We start from the raw sequence: 21,208 nt of genomic DNA, 5'->3' as shown, positions 1-21,208 counted from the left end.
AAGGCTGCCATTCTCGGCTTTGAACCTAAGATTCTGTTCTCCAGCTCCAACAATTCAGCCTGGCAAGATTGGAGGAAGGGGAAAGAAAGCTAGAAGGCAGTCCCCTATCCTTGAGACAAGGAAACCAAGAAAAGCACGAACCTGGGGGTCCTGGGGCAGACAGTGGGTGGGGGACACATGTGTCTACTAGCACAGAGACATTGGTGTTGGACCCTTTCCTGTTAACCTTTGACCTCAGGGCATGAATTCGGCTTCCTAGAAGGATGCCCTCACGCTGGAAAACAGGCCTAGCTGGCTTTCTACTTGGTTCCACCCACCACCGTCCCTCCCTTTTCAGAAGAGGGAAGAGATCTCTCCTCACCTAAGGCATTAGCTTCTCAGTGTCTTCCAAATCCCTATTCTGTTTACTGTCAACAGTTCCCTGGCAAGGGGTCTGGCAAAATGCCCCAGAGGGCAGACATGTTCTTAGTTTTCCTGCAGTTGAGGAGAAGAAACTTTTACCAGCATAAAGGTCTAAAAATAAAATAATCGGCAATGAGCTCCCAGCCCAGCTTTCTTAACACGTTACTGTCCCGCTTCCCTGCTTGGACCCCGTGAATGGTGTCCCTGTGCCCTGAAGACAGAGCCACATCCTGCTGTGTCCCACGCACTTGTGCCTGCCTGAGCCCCAGATGACCTTTCTGGCTTTGTCTTGCCTCGTTCACCCTGACCCTTTCTGGTGCAAGCCACACAGCCTGCTTCGGTGCAGGCCCTCTCCTGGCGCCAAGCTTCTGCACATGGTGTTCCTTCTTCCCCGAGTCTCTTCCCCTCTCCTTCTGTCTGGCTAACCCCTGCTCTTCTTTCGGATCCCCGCCCAGCTGTTCTTTCCTTTGAGTTTTCCTGACAGTATAATACATCTCCCAGCACTATCTATCTACCTGCCCCCTTTTTTAAAACACTTACTACATAGAACATAGAGCATTGTATTCACTTGTGTGATTATTCCATTAACTCCCTATATCCTTCACTAGATTTCAAAGGCCTTCTAGAAAAGGAACTTTGATTGTTTTCGCCCACTGTAACAACTGCAGTGCCTGGCTCACAGTAGTATCTCAATAAATAATTGGAAAGTAATGAATGAATCTCCGTCAGCATCCACAATCTTTTGTTAAGCCCAAGAGTCATTCGTTTAAACTATGTGGTATGGAGACATGTGAAGGAAAACACAACACAATTTCAGGCCTTGAGAAATTCAGTCCACCAGGCACATGAAGACCCAAACATAAAAACTATAGAACCTGTGTGAATGCGCACATGCTAATAATGCATGTAGGCGTGACGCAGTGACTGCTCAGACGAGAGCAGGAGCTGCTCGGTGCAGCAGGGCTGCAACGGCTTCATGAAGTAGGGCGATAACACTGAGCTGAAGAACAGGGGGGACTTGGCCAGGCAGTCGTCTGGGGCAGGGGGGCCTTGGGTGAGGAGAGTGATGGAGCAATAGCCTGGAGGGAAGAAGCCCAGGTCTTATTAAAGACATGGGGCAAGTAGGTCAATTTTCTGAAGGTCACCACTTACTATCCGTTAGACCTTGGGATAGTTATTTAACTGCTCTATGCCTGACTTTTTCATCAGTAAAATAGAGATGATAATAGCTGCCTCCTGGGTGGCTGTAAAGATTAAATGAGTTAATAGAGATATAGAAGGAATGCAGAAGAATATCTGGACATGTAGGAGATCAGGGACTGTTGGCCATTATGGCCCTGATGGAGGGCAAGAGGGAGAGAAAGCTGGGCAGGGAGTTGGGGTTAGACCGAGATTGGAGTGGAAGGATCTGGAATCCATTACAGTTGGAATCAACAGTAGTTGGAAAATTATTGGATGAGAAAAAGGAATGGGAGGGGAAGGTCCAAGATGAGCCTAAGAAGAGGTAAGGGGAAAAATTTGTTTGGAGGAGAACTCACAAGCGCCGGATTGGCCGAGTCCCCACCTCCTGCCAGGAAGAGCCGTTAGTAGCCCCTCACACAGCCCTGGGGGGTGGCTCTGCAATGTCCCCATTCTATGCAGGCCGCCTGACACCAGCCTGGGGGCAAGGAGGAGGCTGGTCGTAGGGCAGTGGCAGGCAGCTAGTCTAGGGATGCTGGCAGTAGAAGGTGGGAGGAGGCAGTGGTGAGAGAAAGGCAGAGAGAGAAAAGAAAAGCCAGAGGGTCAGAGAGACAGGGAAAGAGTGCCTGGGATTCTGAGAGGCAAGGAGGGGAAAAGGAGAGAGGGAGGCCTGGACAAGGAGAGAAGGAAGGGGGTGAGGGATAACGGAGAAAGAGAAGAAAGGAGAAAAGGAGCAGAAAGGAAAGCAAGGCCTGAGCCAGAAGGAAAGCTCACTTGCCAAGGCCCCCTTGCCTCTGTACTCTTCCAGGAAAAGGGGTGCAGACTGGGGGCCCTTCCTCACCTGGCCCCTTAGCGGGGGGATGAGTGGGTGGGGTGACCCAGAACAGTACTCACACTGTCCCAGAGAAACGTGTCTTCCTTCTCCGACTAGAAGAGCCTCTGGCTATGGGGTTTCCCAGACTTTTTGTGATCCCTCCCGTGCCTGCCTTCAATTAGGGAGGGAAGAATTCAAGATGACTTGACTCTACTGCACAAGGCAAGAGCCTGTCCCTAACAGAGGCCACTCCTCGTGTCACAGCCCAGGCCCAGCACCGGAGTCTCCGCCCAACCTGAATCCCCTTCCCCACATGAAGCCTCCATCTCCACACTTCATCCATTACACCATTATCTAATTGTGTAGGCAAGATCAAGAAACTTACTCAAAGTTTTCAGATGTCCCACTGACCAACAAATAGGTCTGCTTTCATTTCAAAGAGACCTTCCTTACCAGCTATGACCTCTCCGTCTATGAGCTTGGATGCCCCCTGGGACCCTACTAACCTCGGTCTTGACTTCCCAAATGCTTGCAAAGAACTGGCACCTTCTCCCCTTTGTGGCCTCATTGGAGAGCCATAGTGACTCACAAAACTGAAACTACCAATTCCCCCTTCCTCAGTTTACAGATGAGCTGAGAGGAGCCCTCATCTGGCTCATCTGTGCCAGCAGGTCATGGGAAGAGCTGGCACTAGCACCTGGTGAATAATATAATAGTAATAAAGGAGTAGAAAGCTACCACTTTGTGATGACTGTGACCCCTGTTGATACTCCTGACAAGCCACCTTTTCCACTCAACAATATATTGTGCACAGAGCCCTTCTCACGGTGAAAGCTGACCATGGGCAGGAACCTCCACAGATGCCATCCCCTCTGCTGTATTCTCCCAGCTCCTCATTTGCCCTTCCCCTTCTCCAAAGTTCCATTCTCCCTTAATGTTCTTGTTCTCCAAAGATCAGAATCCTGATCAAGGACTTGAATGTGCCCTTGAACTTACCCCCAGTAAAGTGGCCCTGGGAGCCCTAGGAGCTCAGGTTCCCCTCCTACCATCTCTTCCCCAGGTCTGCTGTCCACCGCCCGGCAGCTGGACCGAGAGACCAAGGATGAGCACATCCTGGAGGTGAGTAATGGTGGCGGACCCACTCACTGGCTTTGAAAACCTGCTGAAGGATGCCCAGCTGGAGGCCCACCGGGCCTTGGGGGCCACGTGCCCATCTCTAAGCACTGTGGCTGAGGAGGGAGCTAGGCTCAGGGAGGAGTTGCTCCTTAAGCTGAGCCTTGCTCTGGTTGGTGGTGAGGACTCCTAGGGTCTTTGCCGGCTCTTTAGCAGTGTGAAGGGGAAGACTCTGAAACCATGTTGGGGGTGGGCAGGAAGCACTGATTGATTAAGTAATGCCTGCAGGGAGCGGTACTTATGTGCTAGGCGCTTCAGTCTAGTTTCTAACCCATCCCCATGATTCAGAGAGAGAGTCACTCAAGGTCAAATACCAGGTCAGTGGCAGAGTCAGAATGAACACCCAGACCTCTCTCTTCTAGATCTGTGCTCTTTCTAGAATGTCTCTAAAACCTCATAAGCATCCCTGCCTGGTTCCCATTTTCAATGAGAGGTATCGATCTTGACCTTAAATCAAAGGATTCTAGCTATGCCCTCTCCTGGGCTATCCATAACCAATGAACAGGCATCTCTCTTCAAGTCTTGAAGACACAAGGTGGGAGGAACACAGGTCCCTCAGCAGAACTGACGTAAACCCTGCCTTCTGTGCCCCCAGGCTCTGCCCACCCCCTGTGTAAGGAGCAGGTATTGTTAGCGAGCAGCAGCCAGCTGGCCTTCTGGAGACTGGCACATTCTCCAGAGTTCAGTAAAGGCATTATCTTTAAACACCAAACATACACTAAAAGTTCAGAACCATTTAGAGTAGAAATGTCCATCATGTACTCTTGCGGTCACCCATGCATGGGACAACCTGCTCCCACGCAAAATACTCCCTGCCTCTAAGACTGTCTTAACGTCCTTCCTCTCCCCCTGGACTCCATTCCATGCATCAAGCTGCCAGTCTGACTCAGCAGCTACCACTGCTCCTCAACAAGCATCTTCTCATCCGTTTCTCCCCTCCAGTCGCTTAAAGAAACTGGAGGGCAGAGCTTGTGAGAATTACGGGCAAATGAGAAGTAAATGGTCTCCAAGAAATGGCCTGTAGGCCTCCCGTTTAAAGAGTGCCAGCTTCCGTTTAGAGCCTCCATGACTCTGTCTGCTTCCAGTTCTTTCTGGTCTCCTCTCTGTTCCTGCTGGCTTCCCTGAGGGCGAGGCTGCCAGAGAGCTGGGTTCCAAGTAGGTGAGGCGGGGATAATAAAAACCACGAGTGTACAGCAAAGAACAGACTGGCGTTTCCGGGCTGTTGAAAGCAGGGGTAGTGGTGGGGCTGCAGTGGGTGGCGACACATGTTCAATGTTCGTATTTGGCGACTCATGCTGGATTTCGTCCCCAGGTGACTGTGCTGGACAACGGGGAGCCCTCCCTAAGGTCCACCTCCAGGGTGGTGGTGTGCGTCTTGGACGTCAATGACAACGCCCCCGTGTTCTCCCACAAGCTCTTCAACGTCCGCCTCCCAGAGAGGCTGAGCCCGGTGACCCCTGGGCCTGTGTACAGGCTTGTGGCTTCAGACATGGATGAGGGTCTCAATGGCAGGGTCACCTACAGTATTGAGGAGAGTGACAAGGAGGGCTTCAGTATCCACCCAGTCACGGGCGTGGTGTCATCCAGCAACACCTTCACAGCTGGAGAGTACAACATCCTAACGGTGAGGGGTGGATGGAGGCCTGGGGTGGGGGCGTGGCATTATCGGTTAGGGGTTTTCTTGGAGGATACAGGAGAGAGACGGCCACGAGGTGGGATGAAGGTGGTACTTCCAGAGAGACTGGGAGCCCCAACTGCAGCCAAAGGATTAGAATTCTGGACCTTTTTCTTCGAGGGCAATATGGTCCTTGCCTGGGAAATCCACTCTGTTCTTAGAGATCAGGATTTTTGTGACAGTAGCAGGGGCTTTGCAATCAAGATGGGCCCGGGTTCCAATCCCAGCTCTGCCAGGGTATTCCTGTGTGGCCTTGGCCAAGTCACTTAACCCCCTTCAGCCTTTGTTTTATTGTAGGTAAAATGGGGCTAAGAATACTGTCCTTGTAGGAAGACAGTGTAGCAAGTGGCTAGGGCGTGGGATCTCGTGTCAGACAGCCTCCATCCAAGCCAGCTTCATCGCCGGCCAGGCAGAAAACCCCAGGCGGTGAACTTACCACGCTGAGCCCAGTGTCCTCTGGCAAAAGGCAGGTGCCAGATTATGGTACCTCTCTCAGGGCGGTTGTGCAGATTAAATTAGATTGGCACCAACTGCTCTTAGAGCAGGGTCTGATGATAGGGAAAGCTCAATAAATTCCAGTTTATTGTGTTTATGGTTGTTGGAAAGGGTGTAGGGTCCCTGTGGGTAAAGTGTGGTCTAGGAACTACCACATAGCAAGCCTTCAGCTAAGTAGTGAGGACACTACTCATGAGGTTCTTGAGCACAGGTTACATACTTTGTTCCCCACCGTGCCTGCACCCCCTAGCGTGGTACCTGTTTACAGCAAGCCCTCCACTGTGTGCTGAATGAATGAATGAATGAATGAGTAGACGAGGGACCAGTTCAGTGACTCACCGGGCACCCTGTTTCTTGCCTGGCCACCTGGGTCTTCTGGTTTCTCGGACCCAGCCCTACAGACAAAGCCTCACTCTCAGTTTTGGCCTCTCTTCAGATCCAGGCGACGGACAGTGGGCAGCCTCCTCTCTCCGCCAGTGTCCGGCTGCACATCGAGTGGATCCCCCAGCCCCGGCCCTCTCCCATCCCACTGGCCTTCGACGAGCCCCACTACAGCTTCACAGTCATGGAGACAGACCCCGTGAACCACATGGTGGGCGTCATCAGTGTGGACGGCCGACCTGGCCTCTTCTGGTTCAACATCTCAGGTGAGGCCCCAAGGAGGGCCAGCCACCCCATCTGCCCAGACCAGCCCTAGTTCTCGTGGCACGATCCTTCTGAGCCCTCTCCAGGCCATGCTCCCTGACAGCCCCCCCTTAGGGCCACAAGTAGTGACGGCCTCTCCCCTGGTTCTCTGGGCCAGTGAGTAGTAGGAGCCTCATTTGTGCCAAACTTCCACACCAGCTAACATCTCAGGTGGGACCTCCACAGCCTCACCAGTAACAGCAGCCAGAGTGGGGCAGTGCCTCGGTTACCCCAAGTGCCCAGGAGACCAGAGAGGGTGGTCCAGAGAGACCCAGAGGAGAAAGCACAGGTGTTATGTTTCCTCTTCTGCCTCCAGGTGAAAACCAGCATAGAGCTGACTGATGATAGGGAAAGCCATGCAATGATACGGAAACATGGGCCCGAGGCCAGCGGTGCCCTGGGGCCATGCTTCACGTTCAGGTCCCAGGTTCCACGCTCAGGATCAGGGGAAAGTGTCCATCCATTCTTACTAAAGGAGATACTTGTGTCCAAGCTCTGATGGCCTTCTCTGAAACTCCTTTCTGTCTCTAACCCAAGATTTTGTTAAGACATGGGAGGGGTCACAGACCCCTTTGGGAATCTGATGAATGCTCGTGGCCCTCCTCCCAGAAAGCTGCACTCACAAACATAGATTTACGCACAAACTCAGGGGCTCCACAGATTCTCTAAAACTCAGCCAAAGATTCCAAGTTAAGAATCTGTAACCCCAGAGTTTCAGCACCACATGAACCGTGGGTTCCTATTACAGTTCCCCAGCTGGGTTCAGAGATCAGACATGCACTTGTCCTAAGCTTCCGGCCTCCTGCATTTACTTCCAGTTCCGAGTCACTGCTCCTTTTCATTGTTTAGCTTTTTTACTTTTATACAAAATAAATACATGTACTCTAAAGACCATTTAGAAAACACAAATGAATGCAGAGAAGAGAATAAAAATCACTTAAATGCACAACAGTCAGAAGCTAATCCACTGTTACAATTTTGATGTGTTTCCTTCTGGTCATTTTTGTGAGTGCGCGCGCGCACGTGCACACACACACACACACACACACACACAGGGTTATGCTAAAATGCTGTTTTTTAACTTTTAAAAATACATGATGAACATATTTCCATGTCACTGAACACATCTCTATTCAGCAGACATTTAAATAGCTCCATGCTAACTCTGTATTTTAGATCCTTACAGTTCATTACATCGATTCCCTCTTGTTGAACAGAGTTATTTTCATTTCTCCCCCCTGGGCATAGGCACCTTTGACCACGCAGACTGCCTGGGGGCCACGAAGTAGAGCTCCGTTAGTCCTGCCTGTTTCAATCCTGGCAGCAGAGTATGTTCTGTGACCGATTTCGGTCTTCCTCTAGGGCTCTTCAGTCCATATAAGTTCACCTTTTTCCGTATCTTTGCTTGGGTCTTGACAATAATTTGACAATACCTTAAGAAGATAAATTAACTTTGGGGGGACTCCTGAGGGATGAACTGTAGCCTGTCACCCAGACATCCTACTCTTTCTGAACAGAGTCTTAGAATCCCTGGTTCAGGTCTGCCCTCGAACGCCTGCAGTCCCGCCAGCCCAGAGCGGCACCTACTCCCACCTCCTCTAAGCCCACCAGCCAGATCCTATGTTGTGCTCCTGCTGCCTCAGTCACTGGGGCTGTGTGTGTGCTTCCCGCCCACTTGCATCCAGGTGGGGACAAAGACATGGACTTTGACATTGAGAAGACCACGGGCAGCATCATCATCGCCAAGCCTCTCGATACGAGGAAGAGGTCGAGTTACAATCTGACTGTGGAGGTGACCGATGGGTTCCACGTCATTGCCACCCAGGTTAGAAGCCTCGGTTGGGAGTTCCCGAGTTGGGAGGAGGTGGAAGTCCCGCTTAGTTGGGATGAAACTACAGAGGACTTTCTGTGGAGGCGGTGCACCTCCGAGGATGCTAAATCATAGTCACGGTTGTGCACCCCAGCCTTGATCTGACACACTTTCTACTTCTGTGATCTTAGGAGGGTTCTTGTTCCCACTGTGGGTCTCTGTGTATTAAAGGGGTTTGTCTGAATTAGCAGTTTTTGATGAGAGTGCCATGGGCTATCGTGGGTGTGAGGAATGGTGGTCAAATGGGGGCTCTCAGAGATTTATCTGTTTTATATATTGAGATTTCACACAACATTTCATTTAAAGGCCTTTTAACAACAACAATAACAAAATTTGTTTTGAAAACCACTAGCCCACACGTCACTTGAAAGCCCTGTGATTGTGAAATTGTATCATTCATTCTACAAACCCTTACTGAGCGCTGTGTACCCAGCACTGCGCTGGGCGCAGATGACACGGTGGGGAGCCAGCCAGGCAAGGCCGCTGGCTTTAGGGAGCTTACAGTCTGCCTCTGTCACACGACCCTCCCTAGGTCTACATCGTCATGATTGCCAACGTCAACCACCATCGGCCCCAGTTTCTGGAAGCTCACTATGAGGTCAGAGTTCCCCAAGACACACTGCCGGGGGTTGAGCTCCTCCGAGTCCAGGCCACAGATCAGGACAACGGCAAGGGCCTCATCTACACCATACACGGCAGCCAAGACCCAGCGAGTGCCAGCCTCTTCCAGCTGGACCCAAGCAGTGGCGTCCTGGTGACTGTGGGGAAACTGGACCTGAGCTCGGGGCCCTCCCAGCACACGCTGACAGTCATGGTGAGTTCACTGAAATGCCGGCTGGGGATGTACTCGCGTGCAGATGCGTGGGGTGGATGCTCGGAGGCATGTGAAAGTTCCATTTCCCCTGATGGGCCAGGTGTACTGATGCTCGTACTGATAACCTGTGAGATGAGTTGTGACATTTCGCAGCCTGCCAGAGGTACCTTCCATAGGATGCCTGGGAGTGAAGACAGAGATGGGACAGCTGCCAAGAAAACTCCTGCAATCTTAGGCTTGTTCCAAATACCCCCCAGCAGCTCTCCTGTTCCGTGAACTGCATGACCACATGTAGTGTCAGAGCTGGGAGGGGCCCAGAGACCATCCCACCCAGAGCAAATACTAGGGTGAGGTGAGCCAGCTCTGTAGAGCACACAGTTTAAGGAGAACTCACTCTGAGGGTCTTGTGTCTGCACTTTTAAGACACTGAGAGTGAGTGCCTCCTTAAATTTACACCCCACATGCCTCACCTGCCTCACTCCAGTCTAAGCCCTGATCCCACCCATTTCTCTTACCTCACCCCTGAGGTCCACAGAGAAGGAGGGATGGGCTCAACATCCTATGGTTCTCTATGGTGGCACCAGAACTGGACTCCAGTCTTTTTGATTTGAGGTTCAGGATTTTTACATGGTAGTTTATCATTCTTTGGGCACACTGATATGCGTTAAAGGCTCTGAGAAGTCCTGCAGCAAAGAACACTTTAACTTTATTTAATTCAGCGCTCCCTAAATTTACTTGACCATAGAATGTTTCTTCCCCTGCCTAACATGTTAATATCTTGAAAAACTAATATTTTCTGCGATGGGAGTTGCAAAATACTGTTTCTCTGTTAATTTCTGCCTTTCTCCTAAAGTGAAACTATCCATTAAAACAGCTAAGCCTAATAATCAATAATTAATAAGTTTTAAAAAAGAGCATAAATGAGAGCAAAGTTTAAAGGAATGAAGCTACAATCAGGTATATTTTTCATTGGCATTCTATTTCACTGACCTTAATCTAACCCAGCCTCTTCCATTCCATTTGCTCCTCACCCCATCACCTCCTTGGGCCATAGGTTCGAGACCAGGAGATGCCCATCAAGAGGAATTTTGTATGGGTGTCCATTCACGTGGAAGATGGAAACCTCCACCCACCCCACTTCACCCAGCTCCACTACGAGGCAAGTGTTCCTGACACCACGGCCCCGGGCACAGAGCTGCTCCAAGTCCGAGCCACGGATGGTAACCGGGGAGCCAATGCTGAGGTCCACTATTCCTTTCTGAAAGGTGAGAGGCCTGGCTTTAAATCCAGAAGTGGGAAAGGCTTTGATAATAAGGAGAAGCACCGGAGGCATGAATCTGGAAGTTATCACTCTAGAGCACTCCCTGGGACTGTAATGGTCTAAGTGAGTGCACTTCCAAAGATGGGAAGAACAATAACTAAGGGACTGCTCATGTTTGGAGAGAATTTACATGTTTATTATGTAAGCCCACCAATGACTGTGCACATAGAGGATGCTTATAAGTGCATGCGATATTTAAAAACATAATATCTACGTGCCTATACAATGGAAAGGACCTCTAATTACTTTATAAGATACATGGCATAGTTTTAGGAGTAATTTTCTTTTCCTGCTAAGGCCACACCATGATTTTGTAGCTCTTATGTAGTTTTCCTCATCTCAAAAATGGGATAATACTGCCTGTGTCAGAAAGTATTTGTAAAGACTAAAAGAAAAAATGCATGTTAATACATGTTGTAAACTGTAGAATACTATACAAATGCCAGGGTTATTGCTATCATTAGTAAGTATTAATTATAGGTCATTGATGTAACAAAGATGATAATATCTAGTATCCAACTAATTTTGATGACCTTGCTCTCTGCCCTCATACAGCATAATGTTCATTCATAATTATATATGTGTGTATGTATATTCATACATATAATTCATATATATATAAAAATATATACACCCTATTCATTGTGTCATAACTAAATCCAGAGGGGCACGGGATGTTAGTTTTGCCGTGTCCAAGTTTTGTGTGAGTCCCTTGGTACCTCTTGAGGGTGTGATAAACTTCAATTTGCCTTGTCCTTTGTTTCAGGGAACAGTGAAGGTCTCTTCAACATCAATGCCCTACTAGGCATTATCACTCTAGCCCAGAAGCCCAACCAGGCAAATCACGCCCGGCACACTCTGACAGTGAAGGCAGAAGATCAAGGCTCCCCGCAGCGGCATGACCTGGCCACAGTGGTCATTCACGTCTACCCTTCAGAGAGCAGTGCCCCCATCTTTTCAAAAGCCGAGTACTTTGTCGAGATTCCTGAATCCATCCCTGTCGGTTCCCCAATCCTCCTCATCTCAGCTGCCAGCTCCTCTGAAGTGACTTATGAGTTAAGAGAGGGAAACAAGGATGGTGTATTCTCCATGAACTCATATTCTGGCCTCATTTCTACTCAGAAGAACTTGGACCACGAGAAAATCTCATCTTACCAGCTGAAAATCCGAGGCAACAATATGGCAGGAGCATCTACTGATGTCGTGGTTCTTGTTTACATCATTGACGAAAATGACAATGCTCCCGTGTTCTTGAAGTCGACTTTCGTGGGCCAAATTAGTGAAGCAGCTCCATTGTACAGCATGATCATGGATGGAAACAACAACCCCTTTGTGATTCATGCCTCTGACAGTGACAAAGAAGCTAATTCTTTGTTGGTCTATGAGATTTTGGAGCAAGAGGCCTTGAAGTTCGTCAAAATCGATCCCAGCATGGGAACGCTAACCACCATATCTGAGATGGATTATGAGAGCATGCCCTCTTTGCAATTCAGCATCTATGTCCATGACCAAGGAAGCCCCGTCTTATTTGCACCCAGGCCTGCCCAGGTCATCATCCATATCAGAGATGTCAATGACTCTCCCCCCAGGTTCTCGGACCAGATATACGAAGCAACAATAGTGAAGCCCATCCACAGGGGTATGAAACTCCTCACGGTGTGCGCCAGTGACGATGACTCGGAAGTCAATTATAGCATCAAAGCTGGCAATGCTGATGAAGCTGTTGCTATCCATCCCACCAATGGGCAAATATCGGTGCTGAATCCTGTTCTCCTGAGACATTCCCGGGAGCTCACTGTTAGGGCTTCTGATGGCCTGCATCAAGATGCTGCACTGGTAAAAATTTCTTTGGCACAAGCTCTTAACACAAGCTTACAGTTTGACCGGAATGTCTACAGGGCAACAGTGAAGGAGAATTTGCGAGACAGAAAGGCACTGGTGATGCTTGGTGTCCAGGGCAATCATTTGAATGACACCATTTACTACTTCCTCTTAAATGGCACCGATATGTTTTCCATGATCAAGTCAGCAGGCGTATTGCAGACAAGAGGTGTGGCATTTGACCGAGAACTGCAGGACACTCATGAGGTGGCAGTGGAACTGAGGGACAATCGGACCCCTCAGCGGGTGGCTCAGGCCCTGGTCATAGTTTCTGTTGAGGATGTCAATGACAATCACCCTGAATTTAAAGATCTGCCCTATTACACTATCATCCAAGATGGCACAGAGCCAGGGGATGTCCTCTTCCAGGTATCTGCCAGTGACCGAGACTTGGGGGTAAATGGTGTTGTCACATATGCATTTGCAGAAGATTACACATATTTCCGAATTGACCCCTATCTTGGGGACATATCACTGAGGAAGCCCTTTGATTATCAGGCTTTAAATAAGTATCACCTCAAAGTCATTGCTCAGGATGGAGGAACCCCATCCCTCCAGGCTGAGGAAGAGGTACTTGTCATTGTAAGAAATAAATCCAACCCACTGTTTCAGAGTCCTTACTATAAAGTCAGAGTGCCTGAAAATATCACACTCTATACCCCAATTCTCCACACCCAGGCCCGGAGTCCGGAGGGACTCCGGCTCATCTATAACATCGTGGAAGAAGAGCCTTTGATGCTGTTCACCATTGACTTTAAGACTGGTGTCCTAACAGTAACAGGCCCTTTGGACTATGAGTCTAAGACCAAACATGTGTTCACAGTCAGAGCCACAGACACAGCTCTGGGGTCATTTTCGGAAGCCACTGTGGAAGTCCTGGTGGAGGACGTCAACGATAACCCTCCCACTTTCCCCCAGTTGGTCTATACCACTTCAATCTCAGAAGGCTTGCCTGCCCAGACCCCTGTGATCCAACTGTTGGCTTCTGACCAGGACTCAGGGCAGAACCGTGATGTCTCCTATCAGATTGTAGAGGATGGCTCAGATGTTTCCAAGTTCTTCCAGATCAATGGGAGCACAGGGGAGATGTCCACAGTTCAAGAGCTGGATTATGAAGCCCAACAGCACTTTCATGTGAAAGTCAGGGCCATGGATAGAGGAAACCCTCCACTCACAGGTGATACCCTTGTGGTTGTCGGTGTGTCTGACATCAATGACAACCCCCCAGAGTTCAGACAACCTCAATATGAAGCCAATGTCAGTGAGCTGGCAACCTGTGGACACCTGGTTCTCAAAGTCCAAGCTCTTGATCCCGACAGCAAGGATACCTCTCGCCTAGAGTACCTGATTCTCTCTGGCAATCAGGACCGCCACTTCTCCATTAACAGCTCATCGGGAATAATTTCTATGTGGAACCTTTGCAAAAAGCACCTGGACTCTTCTTACAATTTGAGGGTAGGTGCTTCTGATGGTGTTTTCCGAGCAACTGTGCCTGTGTATATCAACACTACGAATGCCAACAAGTACAGCCCAGAGTTCCAGCAGCACGTTTATGAGGCAGAGTTAGCAGAGAATGCAAAGGTAGGAACCAAGGTTATTGAGTTGCTAGCCATAGACAAAGATAGTGGCCCCTATGGCACTGTAGATTATACCATCATCAATAAACTAGCAGGTGAGAAGTTCTCCATAAACCCTCGCGGCCAGATCACTACTCTGCAGAAACTGGATCGGGAAAATTCTACAGAGAGAGTCATTGCTATTAAGGTCATGGCTCAGGATGGAGGAGGAAAAGTGGCCTTCTGCACTGTGAAGATCATCCTCACAGACGAAAATGACAATGCCCCACAGTTCAAAGCCTCTGAGTACACAGTGTCCATTCAATCCAATGTCAGTAAAGACTCCCCGGTTATACAGGTGCTGGCTTATGACGCAGATGAAGGTCGAAATGCAGATGTCACCTACTCAGTGGACTCAGTAGAGGACTTGGATGAACAGATCATTGAAATCAACCCAACCACTGGTGTTGTTAAGGTGAAAGAGAGTCTGGTGGGACTGGAAAATCAGACCTTTGACTTGAAAATCAAAGCCCAAGATGGCGGCCCTCCTCACTGGATCTCCCAGGTGCTGTTACGACTTCAGGTGGTTGCTAATGAAGTATCCTTGCCCAAATTTTCTGAACCTCTGTATACTTTCTCTGCATCTGAAGACCTTCCAGAAGGGTCTGAAATTGGTTCCGTTAAAGCAGTGGCAGCTCATGACCCAGTCATCTACAGTCTAGTGCAGGGCACCACACCAGAGAGCAACAGGGATGGTGTCTTCTCCTTGGACCAAAACACAGGGGCCCTCAAGGTGAGGAAAGCCATGGACTATGAGTCCACTAAGTGGTACCAGATTGATCTGATGGCACTTTGCCCCCATAATGGCACTTACTTGGTTTCCTTGGTGTCTGCCAACATCCAAGTGAAAGATGTCAATGACAACAGGCCTATATTTGAGGCTGATCCATATAAGGCTGTCCTCACTGAGAATATGCCAGTGGGGACTACAGTCATTCAAGTGACTGCCAATGACCAGGACACTGGGAATGATGGCCAGGTGAGTTACAGGCTGCCAGTGGAACCTGACAGCAACATCCATGAGCTCTTTGCCATTGACAGTGAGACTGGCTGGATCACCACACTCCAGGAACTTGACTGTGAGACCCGCCAGACCTACCACTTTTATGTGGTAGCCTATGACCATGGCCGGACCATCCAGCTATCTTCTCAGGTCCTAGTTGAAGTCTCCGTTACAGATGAGAATGACAATGCTCCCCAGTTTGCTTCTGAAGACTACAGAGGATCTGTGGTTGAGAATAGTGAACCTGGTGAACCTGTGGCCACTCTTAAAACCTTTGACGCTGATATTTCTGAGCAGAACAGACAGGTCACCTGCTATATCACAGGTAAGGAAACCTGTGTAGGAGTGAAGGCACTGGGGTGCATTGAAAAAAAAGTCCAGTAAGAGGTGCCCTAAGACATGGGTTTAAGTTCTGGCTCTGCCACTTATTTGATATGGACCCCGGCTCATGGGGTCCACCACATTGTGGATGAGGCATGGGAAATTCACATGGACTACCGAGTCCTGTGGATGAAAAGGGACGGCATGCCTTCTCTCTCAAGAAAAGAAAAAACCTCGGCCCTTGCCTTGACAGGCCTTTATTGCTTTTCTGGGCACATTACATGATGGTCCTCATTTACTATGCACAGGTTCACTTTAGGTGGTTACCTTTTACAGAAAACAAAGGAGATGATGCCGCTAATCACATCACAGAAGAAGGATATTTGCAAATGCAAAGGGAAAGTGGTTGAAGCAGTTACACTCCATACTGGGGAGGTTTAGCACAGACTTTAGGAAGTTACAGTAGGCACTTGCTGCCTCAATTCAGGATGAGGGAGTTTTAGCAAAAGCAAGTCTCAAAGCAGCCCAGGTACATTGCAGGCCTGATTCGCCATGGGAGAACCTATCCGTGGGTATGGGTCCTGTTTGGGCCCACGCCACACAGAACTGTCTCCTATACTTATTAACAGTGTGACCCTGGGTAAATCACTTAACCTTCGAGAACTTCAGTTGCTCCATCTATAGACTTGGTGTGCCTGTCTTCATTCACCTGACAGGGGTACTGGTGAAATCTAACTTGGGAAAGTTCTGAGAGCCCCCTATACATTAGAAAGTGCTTTGCAAAAAGAATATTTTTTGACTTTAGGTGGAATAGGTAGAATAGAAGTGAGATACTGTAACTGTTCTCAGCTTCTGGGAGATGGAGGAGGTATCACCAGTTATGTGATCCATGACAGTTCTGCCAGGTGGCTGTCCTTGTAGAGTAGTATTTTGCCTAGAGCAAGTTGTGGGTAGTAGAAAATGCTTCTTAGTCAATCACGGGACCTAAGTGTTGCAATAAAAACACTTCCTTAGTTCGGATACCAGCCCAATCCCTTCATTTCACATATGGGAGAACCAGAGCCCAGACAGAGGGAGAAACTCAACCAAGGTCACACTCCAAGCTTCTGCCAGGGCTGAGATTAAAACCACACCCTACAAACTGCTTTCCTCAGTGGATGCCTATTGCAAACCTAAATTACCCCAATTCCTATCCAATGGCTGAACCAGCCAAGCAGAGGCCAAAAGAGTTTCCTTACTTCTCAATCACCCTGCCCCCCTCCTCCAGGCGCCATGTCATCTCATTCCCGTGGACATGGCTCCTTTGGCTATCACAGCTGTCTGGGGGAGAGTTAACGAGTCTGAGGTTTCAACCAAGAATCACAGACTCCTGGAGACAGACCCTGGATCAGAGCTGTTTGAAATATGGAGTCTTAGGGAAATAGAATGTTACCATCTTACATCAGACTCTTAAAAACACAAAAGACTTAAAATCTTTGAATCCTAGAATAATGTTAACATATCATCAACTCAGAACAGCTCACTCTTAGAACTCTGGAATCTTAGACTCTTAGAATTCCACCTCCCCCTCCCAGTGACTGCTGTCAAGGAAAGATGACACAGAAGCACGCCCTGTAATCACCTGACGCTCCACTCAGTTTGTGCCCTCAGCTGTAAACTGAAACCTCAGAGAGTTGAGTACTGTGGATCGCTTTCCCCTCCTTTACTGCCAAACATATACTAGAAGGTTCTTGTATAGCATTAAAATTTGGTTCCCTTTAACTTCCTCCAAGTCCTTCCAAAGCATGTATGCACACACATACACCCACAAAAACAACCTGTCCTCAGCCACATATTTTGGAGTGGTGCTTCTTGCACTAGTAATTCCATTCCACAGGTAGCCCTTGACATCAGAAAACGTGGTTATGTTTCACAACAGCAAATAACTGACTTAATGTGAAACTGTGGGTCCCTAGTTAAGAGAGGAAATTTGAGCCTTTCCCAGCAATTCTAAAACTGTCAGGTGGGCAGCTACCTGTAGCACAAGACATGGTTCATTCCCGTTGCTCAGCTTCTAGAATATCTCTCATGTTTTTAGAGGGAGACCCCTTGGGCCAGTTTGGTATCAGCCAAGTTGGAGATGAGTGGAAGATTTTCTCGAGGAAGACCCTGGACCGTGAGCACATGGCCAAGTACTTGCTCCAAATCACAGCTTCTGATGGCAAGTTCCAAGCTTCAGTCATTGTGGAAGTCTTTGTCCTGGACATCAATGATAACAGCCCTGAGTGCTCACAGGTGAGAGCATGGCGAGAGGTGGGGTGGGAGTGGAGGCAAGGACGCTGGAGTGAAGGCAAGAGGAAGGAGAAGGACTCAGGGGACCATCTCTGATGCTGGCCACCACCAACCACACCTGCCCTTGCTTCTCCCCAGCTAGCCTCAAGCTAGTGCCCTGGGCAGGGGGCATTCTAGATAATTCCTTGGCTCCCCCATAGGGATGTCATCAAGCTTTTTTAAAAAATATTTTATTTATTTATTGTTAGAGAGAGGGGAAGGGAAGGAGAAATAGAGGAAGAGAAACATCAATGTGTGGTTGCCTCTTGAGTGCCCCCTACCAGGGACTTGGCCTGCAACCCAGGCATGTGCCCTAGACTGGGAATTGAACCGGCAGCCCTTTAGTTTGCAGGCCCACACTCAATCCACTGAGCTACACCAGCTGGGGCAGAATGTCATCAAGCAATTTAGAACCCATGGTCCAAAACTCTCTCTTTAGACTCCCTAGAAAGGGTCATTTTTATGCAAAACATATCCTGAAATAAATTAACTTCTTCATTCTCCAAACACAATCTGTCATGCAGAATGGGAAGCCCCCTCCACAGATCAGCTTGTTAGCATGGACCATTATTACCAAATACATCCGCAGAGACCTGCCCCCAGAGACACACTGCACTGCCGCCCACGCTCATGTACACATGTCCCCATGTGGGCAACACAAACCAGCACAGGTAACCTCCTCCAGCTTGTGCATATCCACAAACATGCAGACAAGGCAGTTAGATTTTTGATGAGGGATAGTTCCCTAAGGCCCTCAGTTAATTCAACCCTAAATTTCCTATGGTGTGTGCACGCGTGTGTGTGTGTCCAACTGTCCCCTCCAATCTCTCTGCTTCTGTCTCTCTCTTTGTCACTCTGCCCCTCTCTCGATCTAACAGCATGTATCCCACAATTTCCCTCTTCTTTGTCTTCCATCTCCAGCTTCTCTACACCGGCAAAGTCAGTGAAGATATATCTCCAGGACACTTCATTCTGCAAGTTTCTGCAACAGACTTGGACTCTGATACCAATGCTCAGATCACGTATACTCTGCATGGTCCCGGAGCAGATGAGTTTAAACTAGATCCTCATACAGGTGGGTTTTCTGAGCTACAAGATTGAGCTATTTATTTACCCAACACCAAGTGCCCAGCACTATGCTAGGCTCCTTGGGGAGAGAAACAGGAATTAACGTATCCGTCCATTCATCCATCCATCTACTCAGCATATACAATGTGCCAAGCAAGCACTGCACTAGATGTTGGGGACATAGCCAATAGACTAATAAGACAAAATTCGGTCTTTATAATCGAATAGGAAAAGCAGTCATTGAATCAGTGGCTTAAAATGTGCCGAGTTAAGAAAAAACTGCAGCTTTTTAAGGGGAGTTTTGGTAGGAGAACTTGACTTAGGCTTGGGAGTGCGATGAAGTAAAAGCTCCTGAAGAAAGGCCATTTTATGTGAGACGAGAGGACATGTAGGAGTTAGCCAGGGAGTAAAGAAGTAGTAATAGGGACAAACATTCCAGGCCGAAGAGTTTATACAAGGACCTAGTTTTTCTAAAGAGCATGCACATCAGGACCTAACAGGAGGCCAGAAACTGATGCACAGGAGGGGGGGAGAGAGGGCGAAAGATGAGACCCTCAGGACAGGGGGCCAAATCCTACCCTTAGAGCCACTGAAAGATTTAGGCAGGTGAGCACCAAGGTCAAAGACATGATGTCAAGATGTGTATGCTGCAGACGGGGGATAAAACCTATATTGTTGTGAGGATCAGAGATACAGCATATGGAAGCCCAGCCCAGGTCTGGCACATAATAAGAGTTCAACAGATGTGGTTGCCATTGTCAGTATCATTGGTTGGGGGACAAAGCAGAGAGAAGGAGGCAGAAAGTCCCACGGGATAGGCCGAGAATACCTGGGAGAGGCTGGGCTGTGAGAGTCTGGTGGAGAAGACAGGGTGGGGTCCAGCCTGCTTCCCTTGGAAGAGCAGGCTACAGAGGTGGGGTCCCTGTCCTGTTCCTGCAGGGGAGGGTGTGGGGATGGGCAGCACAGAAGGACCTGGTCACGGAGGGCCAGCTGCCAACACTTGGCTTGGAATCAGCAGCCCTTGGGATTCCTGAGCAGGGTGGTGGCAGGTGAGAGTTGTGTCCCAGGAAGCTGTCTGAATAGACAGGAGCCGACATTGTCCTTCCTGACTGGCACTGGGGGTGCTGAGTCACCGCAGGTGGGTTACCTGATCTCCTTCTGCTGCTGTTTGTTCAGCTGCAGGATGATCAATGGAGTCAAAAATGGGTGGTTTTTCTGAATACGGGAATAATACATGTTTACTGTGCAAAAATTCAAATGATGTAGGTGTATATTAGGCAGAAATTGGAAAGTCTACATAGTAACCAGCATCCCCCTCCAATAAGCACTCTTGGTGTATATTTTATCATACTGGTTTCCCATGCATCTCCACAATCTCTATACAGAATACTATACTGTCACTTGCTTTTTTTCACATCACAGTATCTTGGAAAAATTAGCAAGGCAGTATGTACAGCCCTGTCATCATTCCTTTTTGGTTGCATGATATTTTATGGTGTGGCTAAATCATTGTGTATTTAACCAGTCATTTTTTGAAAAACATACAGGATGGTTTCAGTATATTGCTATTATAAACAATGTCTTTATTGAGTTGATCATTCTGCAGGAGATATTCCTGGGAGAGAAATTGCGGGCCAAAGGATAAGCACATTTTTTGTGTTGTTAGAAATTGTCTAATTGCCCTTTAAAAATGTTGTGCCTCTTTGCGGCTTGTTGGTGCGGATGTAAAATTCATGATGTGGTGGTGGAGAGTGTCTGGGAGAATCAGTGACGTGAGCGGGTACGTGGGGAGTGGATACAGGCTGAGCTTCTCTCCTAAATGTATACGGCAGGGCTGATTTCTCTGGGACACGACTCGGTCTTGCATAGATACCTAGAAGACACGTGTCCGGGTTATGTTCCCCCAGAGAAAGCTCACTTGCTGTCTTTTCTGTGGCCAGGGGTACTGACCACTCTCACAGCTCTGGACCGAGAGAGGAAGGATGTGTACAGCCTTGTTGCCAAGGCGACTGACGGAGGCGGCCAGTCCTGCCAGGCAGATGTGACGCTCCACGTGGAGGATGTGAATGACAATGCCCCACGCTTCTTCCCCAGCCACTGTGCTGTGGCTGTCTTTGACAACACCACGATTAAGACCCCCGTGGCGGTGGTGCTGGCTCGGGATCCGGACCAAGGTAAGAAGAAGGCTTGGAAGCCATCCGCTCATGGGGTCGCCTTGGTCCAGGGTTTGACTCTGTGTGCTGCTCTGGGGCTGGTAAGGACTGTGCCTCCTCACTGAGTCTCCAGACACTCAAGTGGGAAATGCTGGCCCACACACTGCATACCTCAGTGTGGTATGACAAAAGATCCGGGCAATGTTCTGAGGCTAGTACAGGGCATTTCAGCCTCATTGTTTCTCACTGCCACTGAGACCTGGAGCCCCTTCAGTCCTGCCATTTAACCTCAAGGACATTTTAATGCAAATATTTCATCTGAAATACACCAGTCAGAATTGCTCAGCTCTGATTAATTCACCGTAAGAAAGGAATTTGGGACACAAACTTCATTAAGCCTACTGAATTCCTTGATCAATTTTCTATACA

General features: G+C 48.8%; 1 protein-coding gene across 2 annotated transcripts in view; it reads left to right on the top strand.

The window, feature by feature from the left end:
• FAT2 (FAT atypical cadherin 2) overlaps positions 1 to 21,208 on the top strand; it is a 70,706-nt gene that overhangs the window by 25,916 nt on the left and 23,582 nt on the right. For both annotated transcript variants that reach the window (XM_036014631.1, XM_028528041.2), the window contains exons 4-13: positions 3,456 to 3,514; positions 4,881 to 5,192; positions 6,175 to 6,385; positions 8,108 to 8,247; positions 8,825 to 9,106; positions 10,161 to 10,371; positions 11,194 to 15,252; positions 17,326 to 17,522; positions 18,480 to 18,633; positions 20,567 to 20,800. In XM_036014631.1, coding sequence (XP_035870524.1) covers positions 3,456 to 3,514; positions 4,881 to 5,192; positions 6,175 to 6,385; positions 8,108 to 8,247; positions 8,825 to 9,106; positions 10,161 to 10,371; positions 11,194 to 15,252; positions 17,326 to 17,522; positions 18,480 to 18,633; positions 20,567 to 20,800 — 5,859 coding nt within the window. The remainder of the gene's footprint in view (positions 1 to 3,455; positions 3,515 to 4,880; positions 5,193 to 6,174; positions 6,386 to 8,107; positions 8,248 to 8,824; positions 9,107 to 10,160; positions 10,372 to 11,193; positions 15,253 to 17,325; positions 17,523 to 18,479; positions 18,634 to 20,566; positions 20,801 to 21,208) is intronic.

The sequence above is a fragment of the Phyllostomus discolor genome, chromosome 13 (genome assembly GCF_004126475.2).
Source record: "Phyllostomus discolor isolate MPI-MPIP mPhyDis1 chromosome 13, mPhyDis1.pri.v3, whole genome shotgun sequence".
Classification (NCBI taxonomy): Eukaryota; Metazoa; Chordata; class Mammalia; order Chiroptera; family Phyllostomidae; genus Phyllostomus; species Phyllostomus discolor.
The sequence above is the reverse complement of the archived record's forward strand: the minus strand, read 5'-3'. Positions and strand labels throughout refer to the sequence as shown.